The sequence below is a fragment of the Arvicola amphibius genome, chromosome 9, assembly GCF_903992535.2.
Source record: "Arvicola amphibius chromosome 9, mArvAmp1.2, whole genome shotgun sequence".
Taxonomy (NCBI): domain Eukaryota; kingdom Metazoa; phylum Chordata; class Mammalia; order Rodentia; family Cricetidae; genus Arvicola; species Arvicola amphibius.
Window position 1 is genome coordinate 47,803,882 of NC_052055.2, and position 13,562 is coordinate 47,817,443.

The 13,562-nt window shown below is 49.7% G+C and overlaps 1 protein-coding gene across 2 annotated transcripts; it reads right to left on the reverse strand.

Annotated features, from left to right (window-relative positions):
• Nucleotides 1-8,902: 8,902 nt before the first annotated feature.
• On the reverse strand, nucleotides 8,903-13,104 carry Arsa (arylsulfatase A). 2 transcript variants are annotated; one of them, XM_038342451.2, is made up of 8 exons: nucleotides 12,399-13,104; nucleotides 12,015-12,255; nucleotides 11,692-11,910; nucleotides 11,449-11,618; nucleotides 11,001-11,125; nucleotides 10,780-10,907; nucleotides 10,443-10,545; nucleotides 8,903-10,344 (listed from the first exon to the last, which is right to left on the reverse strand). In XM_038342451.2, exons 1-8 carry the CDS (start codon nucleotides 12,614-12,616, stop codon nucleotides 10,025-10,027), a joined length of 1,524 nt encoding a protein of 507 aa, XP_038198379.1. In that variant the 5' UTR covers nucleotides 12,617-13,104; the 3' UTR covers nucleotides 8,903-10,024. The 2 variants fall into 2 exon arrangements, with proteins under 2 accessions (XP_038198379.1, XP_038198380.1); XM_038342452.2 differs by having other exon boundaries at nucleotides 10,134-10,360.
• Between the last annotated feature and the right edge of the window lie 458 nt (nucleotides 13,105-13,562).

Consider the following 13,562-nt stretch of genomic DNA (forward strand, 5'->3'; position numbering starts at 1 on the left):
CCCTGGCTGTTTTTAAGGTGGTGCCCAGGTGGGGGTCTAAGTCTCAGGTCCTGCCTGTGGCAAATGGAAATGGAGGATCCAGGGTGAGGGGGTTATGGGAACTGGGAGATGTCTTCAGTACGTTCTGAAGTCCTGCTGAGGGTGGGTCACTGCGCACTGTGCTAGAGCCGTGTTGGAGGTGGCGTTTGGAGGTTCTCACAGATGTCTTCTCCAAACACGCTTCATTTCCTGCAGAGATAGCCAAGGCCTTAAAGGAGGCACTGGCCACAGACCCTGTGTCTTTCCCATTGGGGTAAGAGGAGAGGCATGATCCAGATCATTGTGTGTGTGTGTGTGTAGGGGGGTGTTGTGTGTGTGTGTGTGTGCACCATGAACAACTTGAGAAACAATGCCTGTGATTCTTAAAACTGGTATTTTTTAAAAGTCTTACTCAGACCGGGCGATGGTGGCGCATGCCTTTAATCCCAGCACTCGGGAGGCAGAGGCAGGCGGATCTCTGTGAGTTCGAGACCAGCCTGGTCTACAAGAGCTAGTTCCAGGACAGGCTCTAAAGCCACAGAGAAACCCTGTCTCGAAAAACCAAAAAAAAAAAAAAAAAAAAAAAAAAAAAAAAAAAAAAAAAAAAAAGTCTTACTCAGAAAGAAGAAAGTAGATGACTTTTTTTTAAAACATGCCTGTAGCCTGTAGGTGATTATAGATCCTCACCAAGATTCTCTCCTGGGACTCCTAAGTGACACCAACCCCAGAGGAGTGTCAGTATGACAGTTGGTAGCCCCTGAGGGTAGGTCTGTGCTAGCAGTACTGTAGCAAGATCCTGGGTGAAGGTTCTGAATGAAGGAGTGATCAAAGGGATGTCTTGACTGTTTGCTACATAAACATCAGCTCTCAGCTGGCCATGGTAGCACATACTTACAATGCAAGGACACTGGAAGCTGGGGCAGGAGGTGATGCGATCCTGACCCCACAACGAGCAGTAACTATCAAAATCATCTTGACTTACTTCAGTCAACAAACAAAAACTATTCACAGTCTGTGTGATGATCAGGGACGAAGACCGGAGTTGTCACCTTTTAGCTGGTATGCTGGGACATCCCGCACGTTCAAGAAGATTTGTAAATCCCTGTCTGCTACTCAGCAATGCTATAAAAGAGGCAGACAGCCGCTTGGGGGTGGCATGAAACCTGTACCCCTGTGATGGGTGATGGAGGCATGGCCTCCAGACCATTTCACTTCCAGTTCTGTGTCCTTGGTGACCTGTATCCCTCCCGGGGCCTGGCCTCCCTCCCATGACCGTCCAACATGTCTCTTTGGTTCTTCACATGGTTAGCGTCTTTCCTTCTGCCTAGCGATTAGGACAGTTGTGGGACACGCTTGGCGGCCTTTCCTTGCTGTTTCCTCCTACCTCTCCAGCTGCCCCACAAGCCCTGCTCTGTCCTGGGTTATTCCGTACTGGCTTTAAGGCCAGCAAGCATAGGGAATAGCTTGGCAACCTGGGACTCCACTTGGTTTGGGCCTCATCTCTCTTCTAATAATGCACTTGGCAGCCTGGGATCCTTACCTGCATGCACTATGCACATACATCCCTCTTCAAACAATGTATCTAGGAACTTGTTAGCAACCTAGGACCCCCACCTGTGTTGAGATGCACGTATGTGCCACTCTGAAAAGCAGAATAAGTTTCTCCTTCCTAACATTCAGTGTGTGACTAGGGAGGCTGATTTGGTGTTCACTGGCTTGGGATACATGTGCTTTAAGGCAAACTATTCTGTAGGTGAACGTTTAGGGAGAATTTCATATTTACCATTTTGTAATAGTTGGGCATGCATGTGACTAAAACAAGATGCATTACAGGAAGAGACGTGTGCACTGGACAAGGGGTTTATGTATTCCAAGCCTGCCCTTCAAAAGAGAGAACCACACAAATGAAGCCAATAGTATCTCCTCCTTCCTTTGGTCTCCATAGAAGAAGCCTGGAGGCCACAACCTACTCATGCGGCCCGCAGTCACGCTTGGTAGCATATCTGACCTGTACTATCGCTTTGCTTTGAATAAAATTACCTGGCTTATAATGTGCGTGCTTATTTCAGTTTCTCCAATAAGATGCCAAGAGCCTGAGAATCCCCAGGTTACAGGTAATAGCTTTGTATTGCCCATGGAACTGACCGTGAGGGTAGATCCACGTACAGTGCTGTGCATCAATACACAGCTCCGGCTGACCTCCCAATCGCTCCCACAGAGTAACCCCAATGGCTAGTCACTGTTACTTGGAAAGGACCCCGTGGCTGCTTGGGGGACACCAGACACACTTTGAACTGAAGTTTTAATTTACAAGAGACTGCCCCACCCCCTATATCCATTTATGTTCTGTGCTTACATTTTTCCCCCTCAAGCCACCTAAACTTCAGGGCTGAGGATAAGCCAGATTCCTCTATTGTTCCCCCACCTTCTCACCTTGGACCAAATTACCTTGGGTTTCCTCCTGGGCCTTTGTACAAAACCCAGCTTCCTTGGGGTTCCCTGTCAGCCTGGCACCTGCATCCACCTGGGCAGATCACTGACCTTAAATGCTGCAGCGATTCCTTTTAGACCTCAGTCTGGCCTACCTGCAACCCTCTCCAACTCCCCTCCCCTCCCCTGCCACTACCAGTGTTCTGTGTGCACCTGCTGCCCTTCCCTGCTTGTTGCCCAGTAACAATCCACCTGGGCATTAGGAGCCCTGGGCCTTGGTCACCTGCTTCCTTCCTTGGTGTTGCAATACCCTAGGTCCTCCAGACAGTGCAGCACCTGGCCTGATGCAAAAACCCCAGAGCTCCGCGGGGTGCTTCTAACTCTGATGCTCTAACTTGGAAACCTAGGTCAACACAAACACCCAAATACAAAGTTTTCCACAGAGCACAAGATATGTTCATTTGTATCCTCATTTAAGGTACTGAACGTAGGCTAGAGTGCCCCACTGGGGGAACATGTGCATCTGCCCCCCCCCCCCCCGTGAAGTCCTGGGTCCAACTCCTAGAAATACAAATGGAAACAACAAAAACAAAACAAAAGGCATACAAATAATCTAACTACTGAGCAACAGGACTTACTGAATTTAGATATATTTACATAATTGGAATATTAAGAAGATATGAAAAACTGTAAATATTTCATAATGAAAACATGTTATGCTGTTAAGAGCTATGAAGAATCATAATACATCGCATGTTAGAAATTATGAGTTGAAAACTGCCGAGAGGAAACTTTAAAAGTTGATGCCAAGAGAAAGGCTGAGTAAACACATTGATTTCACTTATCAAAACTTTAGAGGCTGCTCAGCTGAGCAGTATGTTTCTACACACTTTGTTGGTTTTGTTTTTGTTTTTGTTTTTTGCAGACAGGGTTTCTCTATGTACCTTTGGAGCCTATCCTCTGGCACTAGCTCTGTAGACCAGGCTGGGCTTGAATTCACAGAGGTCCACCTGCCTCTGCCTCCTGAGTGCTGGGATTAAGGTGATTGCATCACCACCACCGACTCTACACACTTTGTAATGGTCACTTGAGTTGTCTTTTAGGAACTCAAACACATTAAGAGCATCATTCCTCCACTTGGGCCATGTAATCATCCCATGGGTGGTCTTCCGACATCAGAAGGGAAAAAAAAAAACCCTCACTCACCAAGGCTGCATTCATGAACAGGGGTCCTATGAAATGCTCTGAAGTGTTGACACACATGAACAGTCTGCTGAGTGCTTCCCTGTGTTTTCCCACCAGGCCTCAGACCATCCTGTTTATCCTGTAAGTAGCACTAGACCTTACCCTCTGCAGGCTTACTTGAGATTTCTGGCTCCAATCTTCTTACATGTGGACCATTTTGTATCTTAGGGTTCCTATTGCTGTGGTAAAACACCATGACCAAACCCACTTCCTTACCACAATCCCTCATGAAAGAAAGTCGGGGCAAGAACGGAGGCAGAACCATGGCAGAAGGCTACTTCCTGGCTTGCTTCACATGACTTGCTCAGCTGCTTATACAACCCAGTGCAACCTGCCCAGGGGTGTCACTGACCACCCCTGATGGCCTGAGCCACCCACATCAGTCATCAAGCAGGAAAATGCACACAGACTTGCCTACCGGCCAATCCGATGGAGGCGATCTCAACTGAGATTCTCACTTCCCAAATGACTCCAGCTTGTGTCAGCTGACAAAAAACAAAAACAAAACAAAACAAAAAACCAGGACACCTTGTAAATAAACAATAGTGACTCTCCTCTTCCGCAATGGAATATTAAAGGCCCTGTCTCCTGAGAGTCTCATCCCATGCAGGTAACTGTAACTGCTTTGATTTTGAGAGGGGAATGGCCTTGTCTTGACTGGAAGATAGAGCCTCACCTCAGCTCACACTGGGATGGTCTCAGTTAAAAGCCTTATTCACTTAGGAGCAGTACAAATGGTCATACTGTCCAGATCAAGCTCCTTCCTCAGAAGGGCCTTTCCTCCTCCTCCTCCTCCTCCTCCTCCTCCTCCTCCTCCTCCTCCTCCTCCTCCTCCTCCTCCTCCTCCTCCTCTTCTTCTCCTTCTCCTTCTCCTCCTCCTCCTCTTCTTCTTCTCCTTCTCCTTCTCCTCCTCCTCCTCTTCTTCTTCTTCTTCTCCTTCTCCTCCTCCTCCTCCTCCTCCTCCTCCTCCTCCTCCTCCTCCTCCTCCTCCTCCTCCTCCATTTTTTCTTTCTCAAGACAGGGTTTCTCTGTGGGACAGTCCTGACTGTCCTGAATGTAGCACTCTATAGACTAGGCTGGCCTTGAACTCAAAGAGATCCGCCTGCCTCTACATCCCAAGTACCGGGATTAAAGGTGTGTGCCACCATTGTCTGGTTAGGGTCCTTTTTCTTTCTGTTTTCTTTTCCTTCCTTCCTTCCTTCCTTCCTTCCTTCCTTCCTTCCTTCCTTCCTTCCTTCCTGCTTTTTGTTTTTGTTCTTTTTTTGTTTGTTTGTTTTTTGGTTTTTCGAGATAGGTTTTCTCTGTAGCTTTGGAGCCTGTCCTGGAACTAGCTCTTGTAGACCAGGATGGCCTCAAATTTATAGAGTTCTGCCTGGTTCTGCCTCCCAAGTGCTGGGATTAAAGGCGTGTGCCACCACTGCCTGGCCTCCAGTAGAAACTTCTAAAGGGGAATTTATTATTTACTAGGTAGATATTGGGGTCAAAAGAAGAAAGAGCAAAGGAGACTAAAAATACAAAGTCCTCTTCCTTCACTGCTTCTTGGCTCCTAAAAGGAGTGTGTTCACGGTGAAACAAGGTTAAATATTTTAGCTCCGCAGAGGATGCTTGGCTATGGTATCACTCCCTTCCCAGACTGAGGCTGCTCAGTGTGTAGTGTTTGTTCTGATGATGATACATTGTAACTGGCAAAAGTATCTAGTTCGAGGAGAACCAACGGACTAGGCCACCCATTCCAAAACACAAATAAAAAAAGCCAGGTGATGGGGGCACATGCCTTTAATCCCAGCACTCAGGAGGCAGAGACAGGTGGTTCTCTGTGAGTTTGAGGCCAGCCTGGTCTACAAGAGCTAGTTCCAGGACAGGCACCAAAGCTGCAGAGAAACCCTGTCTTGAAACAAAACAAAACAAAACCAAAAAACAAACAAAAAGGGGGGGCAATAGATGGGGTCAGGGTTGAGAGTTTTCATAACCGAGAGCATCTGGATGATTTTGTGGCGTGGACCACATGACGACCATTGCTGCTTGACAAGGTTCCAGCATTTCAGCATTGCAGACCACACTTCTCCAGCATAGTTTACTTTCATTTTTAACGATTCTCAATACTAATCCCCTTTCCTTTGGGAAATTTTGTGTGGGCTCTGGTAAAAGGATAAAAATGTGTACAATGGTAGCCTCTAGACAAAAATAATTCACCGGGAAAAAAAATCCCCACAACCATGGAACCAGGAATCCCATTGTGCCCTCCTAATAACACCAAGTGCAGGCAAGTTAGAGATTTCCTAGACACACTTGATCCCAAGGATGAACTGCCTACAGCTCAGATCCAGAGCCTGAGGCCATTAAGGGCTACCGTTCAGTTAATAAATACAGAGAAATCAGAATGGTGCGGTATAATGGGAGGAGAGCAAGACTTTCCTTTTTGGGAGTGTATGAGGGGAACAGGCCAGTAGATTAAGACTAAGAAACTGCAGTATAGTGTCTGCTCCCCAGAAGTCCTTTTCCCAAGGCCAGGCGTTTGGATCAGGGTCTCCAATCCCTTGAGGACTTGAGAAAACTTCCTGCTTGATAAAGCAGTCATTCCTACATCTCTAGCAAGAGGAACTTGTGGCCCTTGGACCTACTGTCAAGATCAATGCTATTTCCTCAACTCCTGATCTCAAGCCACACCCCAGCTCACGTGCCCCTTGTCTCTCCTTCAGTCCTACATGAAACTACACAGTATAAAAGGTATAATCTTTTCTCAATTAAAGGTTGCAGGCAGCCAACCTGATTCACCCTCAGATCGTGTCTGTCTTCCTCTCCTTAGAGCCTTCCTTTCCCCCCCCCCCCCCCCAGACTCCACACATCCTCTTTAGGAACCCCCTGCCGAAGCAGGTCTCTGGCAGGGCAATCTTGGTCAGCTCATTTTTTCAGTTCTTGTTCTCCAAGGGATTCTGCAGAAGTCACCACTGCCATTGCTTAAGAGCAATCTGGTTTCCAAAAGACTGCTCATTCTCCGTGGTGCAACCTTGCCATCCTAGGTAGTCGCCCTCATTTGAGGAATGATCTGTCTTGCAAAGCTCAGCTGTTGCTTTGTGGGTGGGTGGTTCGAATCCCTGGATAGAAAGCTGTTTATCAAGCAGTGCTAATCAGTACTGTCGTCCCCAGCACAACGTGGGAAACACTGACTCAGGGGAGAAGAAAGTTAAAGAGGTTAAAAACAGAGCCAGAGAGGGACAAAATGGAGTCAGCCCAGTGACTTGTGCCCTCCTCGAAAACTACATTTGTAATTAGGAACATTGGGAGAAGAGGTGAATTGAATCAAACATTAGTCCATGAAACGTTCTCTTTTACTCCCCCTTCTGGTCACTTGGGAAAATGCACAGGAAAGGACATCTAGGCCAGGGACAATACTTAGGCTCCTAGGGAGAGGTGCTGGCTCCTCCCCCCCATATCAACAGTATAGAAATGAGAAAAATAGAAGTCCTTTGATGGCACCTTGCTCCAGCACTGCACAGAAAACATTATGAAATCAAAATCATGTGGGGACAGCATCTGGAGGCCATAATAACTGTTTATGAGTGCACGTGTAAATGTATGTATATATTCAAGTGCATGTGTATATGCTTGCCCATATCATCCATGTGTGAATGTACCTGCTACCGTATGCACGTATCTGCACAAAGACCCATGTTATGCCTGTGTGAATGTGTGCACACATGTGTCAAAACACACGTGTATATGTACAGGTATACCTGTATATTTGTGTGGGCACTTGTAAGTACACACAGATGTGCCTCTGTGAGCAGATGTTGCATTAGGCTAAAATGATGAAAAACAAGCATTTATGCATGCCTGCAAACATAACAAAGACGGAGTTTGGCTGTTAGAGTGTCTGGCTAACTCCTGCCCCACAATTATGCTCTCCTATTAATATGACCAGTATTGCTTTGGGGGGTGGCTACTGGTCTCATTGAAGTGTGAATTACAGAATGATATAAGGAAGTATGAAAATCCTGAGTGTGTGGCCGCTGATTGCTTTATTACATACATGTCTCATGTCACCTCTTGTTCCGACTGTAGAATGCCCAGGTTTCCTTTTGCCTGTTTAGGCAAGACCCACACGCTGCACTCTGCAAGAGCCAATGGTTTCTATGGCGCGGAAATCTCACATGTGCCTGATGTCCCCGTGTTAAGATCATCTTTATATTCAAGCACATCTTGCTCCAGCACTACCCTGTAGTTTATATGATGGCATCAGCATTAAATTACACTCTATGCAGGTCAAAGAATGGAGCAGAGGTTCTTCCCCAGGGTTGTATCAGGTGCTGATAGGGACTGGTTTTGGTGGGGGGGGGACAGGTTGTTGTTTTTAATGTGACATATGGGTGACCCATGTTTCAGTTCTCTCCTCTCTTCACCTCAAACTACGGTATCGATCATCTGACACCAGCTCTCCACTTAGAAAAGGGATGCAGGAGCTCTTGAAGTCAAGATAAATTCCTGTTGGGTACCCGCAAAAAACCCTCTACCTTGTGTGCATAGCCTGGGATGCAGCGGATCTTGGAGTGTGGCCGGTGTAGCTTCTTAGCCAGATAAGAGGTTATGGAAGAGTTCTATGGAAAACAGAGTTGTGGAAGACCTCAAGCAAACATGAGGTGTCCTTTTCCCACAAAGTGGGTCCCGTATACTCCATTCAGGCCTCATCCTCAGCGGCAAGTACTTTTGATGCTCTCCAGGCAGGGCAGCTGGAGACACTGGTTTAACAATCGCCTGGTTCCATCCAGGGCCAGCAGCATTGCTAAAGTTAGGTTCTCACCCTGATCACCCCAACCTTTCACTGCCGGGACTCCTACTCACATGCTACTCCTGGACCAATCACTGGAATGTAACCAGCTCAGACTGCTCATCACCTTGAAGGAGAGAGGCTGTGTGCCTGACTCCTGGAAGTCTGTCCCCATTGAAAAGAGGCTACAGTAGAAATATTGCTAGAGATATCGGGACACCCTGAGGCTTCTGTTCTGAGGTGACCAGAACTGAGGGGCACTTGGGATGCACAGCACACCCTGCCATACAAACACAGCCCAAAGGTCTCTTTCTACAGAAGCTAACATCTCAGGCAGAACAGCGCCATAGGAAAGAACAGCCAGGCCAGCTCACAGTGGGCCTGAGGGAATGGTGGGTCACTGAACGAGTTTGGAATTTGAACATGGTGGACTCCAACCCAATAGACTTTTTTTTGCCATTTATTATTAATATTATTGTTGCTCATGTGAGTGTGATATATGTAAGTTCAGACATGTGTGGGCCACAGAGCATGTGCAGAGGTCAGAGCACAACTCTGGGGATCTGGTTCTCTTCCTGTCTTGCTGAGGCAGGATATCTCTTGTTTCTACCATGCCGCATACTCTAGGCTAGCTGGCATACAAGATTCTGGGCAAATCCTCCTTTCTTCCTATCTTCCCTGAGAAATGCTGGGATTGCAGATGTGGGGCCCCTTTTATCAGGCTTTTCCTGTGAGTTTCTGGGGACTGAACTCAGGTTGCCAGGCTCGTAAGCCAGCATGTTTTACCCACTGAGTCATCTCACTGGCCCCTGACAGATGTTTCTTTTAAAAAAAGATTACTTTGTAGAAAATTAGATGGGATGAGGAGACTTGAAGTATGCACAATGGAGGAATGCAGAGCTGGGGAGGCAGGCGAGCCCCAGGGGGGCTGTCTAATGTTCCTTCTTGGGATCTAGCAGGGCCCCCAATTCCTTAACTCTATCAGGAATGAGCAGTTTATCACCTAATTCCAGATGACAGATTTCTTGTAAGACCCAAGATGGTCAGTTCCAGTGTCTCTAACAAAGCTTCTCGAGGAAAATCTATGTTCCAAGGATTTGGCACTTTTAGGGTCTCCTGGATATCATGCCCTCACCACCCTTCCCTCATAGTTACTGGCACCTGCATGCCCTACTGGCTTCTGTGAACAGGCATGTCCATTGCTTCAGGGATGTGCAGAGATACGTGCAGATCACCAGAGCAGGGCAAATTTCAGACTCTGGATGCCTGGGTTCAAATCCTAGATCAAGTTCTTTCTAGTAAGGTGACATTGGACTTGGACAGGTCCATGAGATTTTCCCCATGCCTCAGTTTCCTCATTTGTAGCACAGGAGAATAGCACTGATCTCAGAGTTACCACAAGGACTAGATGAATTAGCACACCTGCAAGTCTCAGCTGATGTTATTACACTACCAGATACAAACTACACACTTGCCCCTGCCCTTCTGGTGAACCATCACACACTCAGGATACGGTTAGGGGTCCTGGGCTACCCTTGGGGGACCCCTGTGATTTTCTCCAGGACCTTAGGAATGGGAGTCTGGGCAGTGACAGCAGGCTGGGTGGGGAGTGCAGCTTGGCTGACAGCAGATCTGCAGGGCAGGGTCCTCACCCTTGGCTATCTGGCTGGGGCTGAAGGTCACAGTGGCATCGTACTGGGCCTTGAGCAGCTTGAGGTGTTTCAGAGCCTGTAGAACTTCTGGGGAGACCTCTTCCATATTTTCCAAAAGATTGTAGTTCTCACCAGGGTCCTCAGACAAGTCATAGAGGAGCGGGGGATCATGAGCAGTAAGAAGGCTGGCAGCGTGACAGGCAGGATCGAAAGTGGTGTCGCTGTGGGCAGAGCCTGGGGAGGGGGCCAGCTTTTTATACAAGAAGGGGCAGAGGATAGAGCAGCTAGGGGCCATCAGGGTTGGGGAGAGGAAGCCAGGGAGAGAGAGTTACCCTGAGTGAAGAAATGAGCCTTGTATTTCCCACTCCGCACAGCAAAGACTCCATGAATCTCGTTTGGGTAGGGCGGGTAGAAGAAGACAGAATTCCGTTGGCTCTGAGGGAAAGTCAGGGTCACAGGGTAGGAAAGACCTCCAAGAGCTCTTGTGTAAGGCAATGGTAGTGGACCCCCTTTTGGCCCACCCAGGAACTTGAGAGGTGGTACTCAGAGACCACTCATCAAAGGAGACATGAAGCATGATGGACTCTCCTCCGCCACTGCCCAGATTCATACCTAGAGGAGGAGCAGTATGGCGTAGCGGAGTTGGGATCAAGGGCTTATGGGCCCTACCTTGCCTGTGCCTAGCAGCAAGGAGCTGATGTCAACACCATCCAAGGTGACATTGGGGAGCGGAGCTCCAGTCAGGGCTGCCAGGGTAGGCAGCAGGTCCAGAGAACTGGCAAGCTCATGGGTTACACCTGTGGACAGATGGCTGTTTGGTCACTCAGTTTACCATCAAGGCTGGGGAAATGGGGTCAAGAGTCTACAAAAAAGAGGGCCAGAGGACTGACCAGGCTTAATGTGGCCTGGCCAGAAGGCCAAGGCAGGTTCTCGGATACCACCTTCATAAGTTGTTCCTTTCCCACATCTCAGGAGGCCAGAGCAGCCGCCTCTGGACATACGCATCAACTCAGGACTAGGACAAACAAGGAAGTTATCAGTAACGAGGGGCCAAGGGCCCTCACCCACCACTGGTGACCCCCAGCCCCATATTTTAAAGTTATAAATCTTGCCAAGAATGACTGTTATATGCCTGTTTCCTCCTTTTCCTACCAAGACCTTTTCTGTGTACCTGTGGTCCCCAGAGGTCCCCATTCTGTGACCCATGGATTACTGTAACAAGATTAGCATTTCTCTTAAGAGCCTTTTATAACAGTCTTCAACAAATAGCTAGGGTGGGTGGACCCTAGAATCATCACTTATGATCAAGCAATGTGCATCCCCTGCTCTGGCTCGTACCCATTATCTGCAGTGAAGATGACCAGTGTCTCTCCGAGCAGACCCAGGTCTCCCACCGTTGTCATCAAGGCCCCTATAGCTGCGTCCAGCTCCATCAAGGAGTCCCCAAAAGGCCCACGGCCTGAGCTCTCTGCGAAGCTTTTTCCACTGAACTGAGGGTAGTGGGTGTGCTGGGGGCAGAGAGTGGAGTCAGCACTGAGCACAGTCTTGGGCAGCCAGGAGGGTGAGGCCAGGGTCACTCACGTGGGAAGCGTAGTACAGGAAGAATGGTCGGCCCTGGCGCTGGGCATCAGCCATGAGGTCTCGGGAGAAAGACACATAGCGGGCCTCTAGTCCAGGCAGCCAAGGGGGCTGGGCCTCCACAGACAGGTTGGCCAGCAATGGGATGGGAACCAGGCCTTGGTCACAACCACCATTGCAGGGGGTGTCTGGTGGGAAGCAGGTTAGGTTCTGACAGGGACCCTAGGGAAACAGTTCTAGTGAGAGAGGTCTGGCTATGGGTTAGGGGACATTGATAAGAAGATTTGGGCGAGGAGGGCAGAGGAGGGCCCAGGTAAGGTTTGTACCTGGTCATGGGAATACGGGATGCCTAGGAATCGATGGAATCCTTGATGTGGGGGCAGGAAGGCCCCTTCTGGCCCCACTCCAAGATGCCACTTGCCAGCCATCCCGGTAAGATAGCCTCGAGCAGCCAGGATCTCAGCCAGGGTCACCTCCTCCAGTGGCAGGCCCCCTTGGGAGCTGGGCCCCAGGACTCCAGGGTACATTCCTGTTCGAACTGGGAGCCGGCCAGTCAGGAGGGCAGCCCTGTAGTACAAGCCACATAACCCATACTCTGTGAGACCCACAGGGAGGAACACAGAGAGGCCAGGGAGAACTGTGGATCCACCCACAGAAAGACCCAAGTGGGATGGGCAAGGGGGAGGGAAGGGGGAAGGTCCCTCACTCACCGAGAGGGTGTGCACAGAGACACAGGCACATAGAAATCTGTGAACCGCAGTCCCCCTGCAGCCAACTGATCCAGGTTGGGGGTGGTGGAACTGGGGTGCCCATAAGAGCCTAGGTCCCCATAGCCCAGGTCATCAGCAAAGAACAGCAAGATGTTAGGTGGGCTGGCAGTGCTCAGACCTGCAGCCAATGCCAAAAAGACGGCCTCCAGGGCCCCCATGGCAGAGATACAGATGGGCCTGTCTTCAGACCCGTGGTAGGGAAGTCAGAGCTATTCCAGCAGGCTTGTTCCCAGAGTCCCCAGGCCAGGCCCCACCCCTCGCCTGAGTCCCCAGGCCCAGTCCCTTCTCCTCCCCTGAGTCCCCAGATCCAAATACTCCTTCTATCAGAAGGCCCACTTTCTGAAGCTCCAGCGAATCTGTCAGAACTAGGAAGGTGGTGGTCTAGGGGAGTAACTCCTCAGAGCTCCTAAAGGACCAGGGCTTCTTTAGATTCACGCGCGGGAATCTGACCCTGTTCACCCAGGCTTGAGATCAGGAGCAGACGACACTTCACATTTACCCGGGGGAGCTCCGGCGCCATGGGACAAGGGCGGTTCAGAACTGAGGAGGAACTGGTCATAGACAGCGTCGATCTCCGGCCGTCTGGGATACGCCCGTGGTCACGAGACACTCGGCTGCTCGGGAACGGCGGGGCTGGCTTCGGGCGGTAGCGAGTCGGGGCGGGGTGGAGCTGCGACGGGGCGGGGCGAGGCGAGGCAGGGCGGAGCTGGGCAGCTGAGCGAGGCTGGTTTGTGGGTCGATTGGCCCTTCCGGGGTGGAGCTTGTGGAGGACCTGGGATCTGGACGGGGTGGGGTGAGACTGGGGGATTACTCGCGCGCTTCGGACCCTTTTCTGCGCCGGTTGGCGTGTCCCGTGCTGGACTTGGTAACCTGCGCTCTTTGCTCCTGCGCGGTGGGCTCAGGTGCTAGACTGTCTAGCCGTGCACTACATCAATTATCTGGCTCTCCTGTTGTCTCCCGTTTTCATTGCATGTCTGGAGTTTCTCTGGCGAGGGGTGGTTTGTTAGTCCCATTTCCCCTGATGAGATATTTGAGGGATCCTTGTTGAAATAGACCTCAGCATCCCCTTCTAAATGAGCAAAGCGAAGAGAAAACCATGCAGTC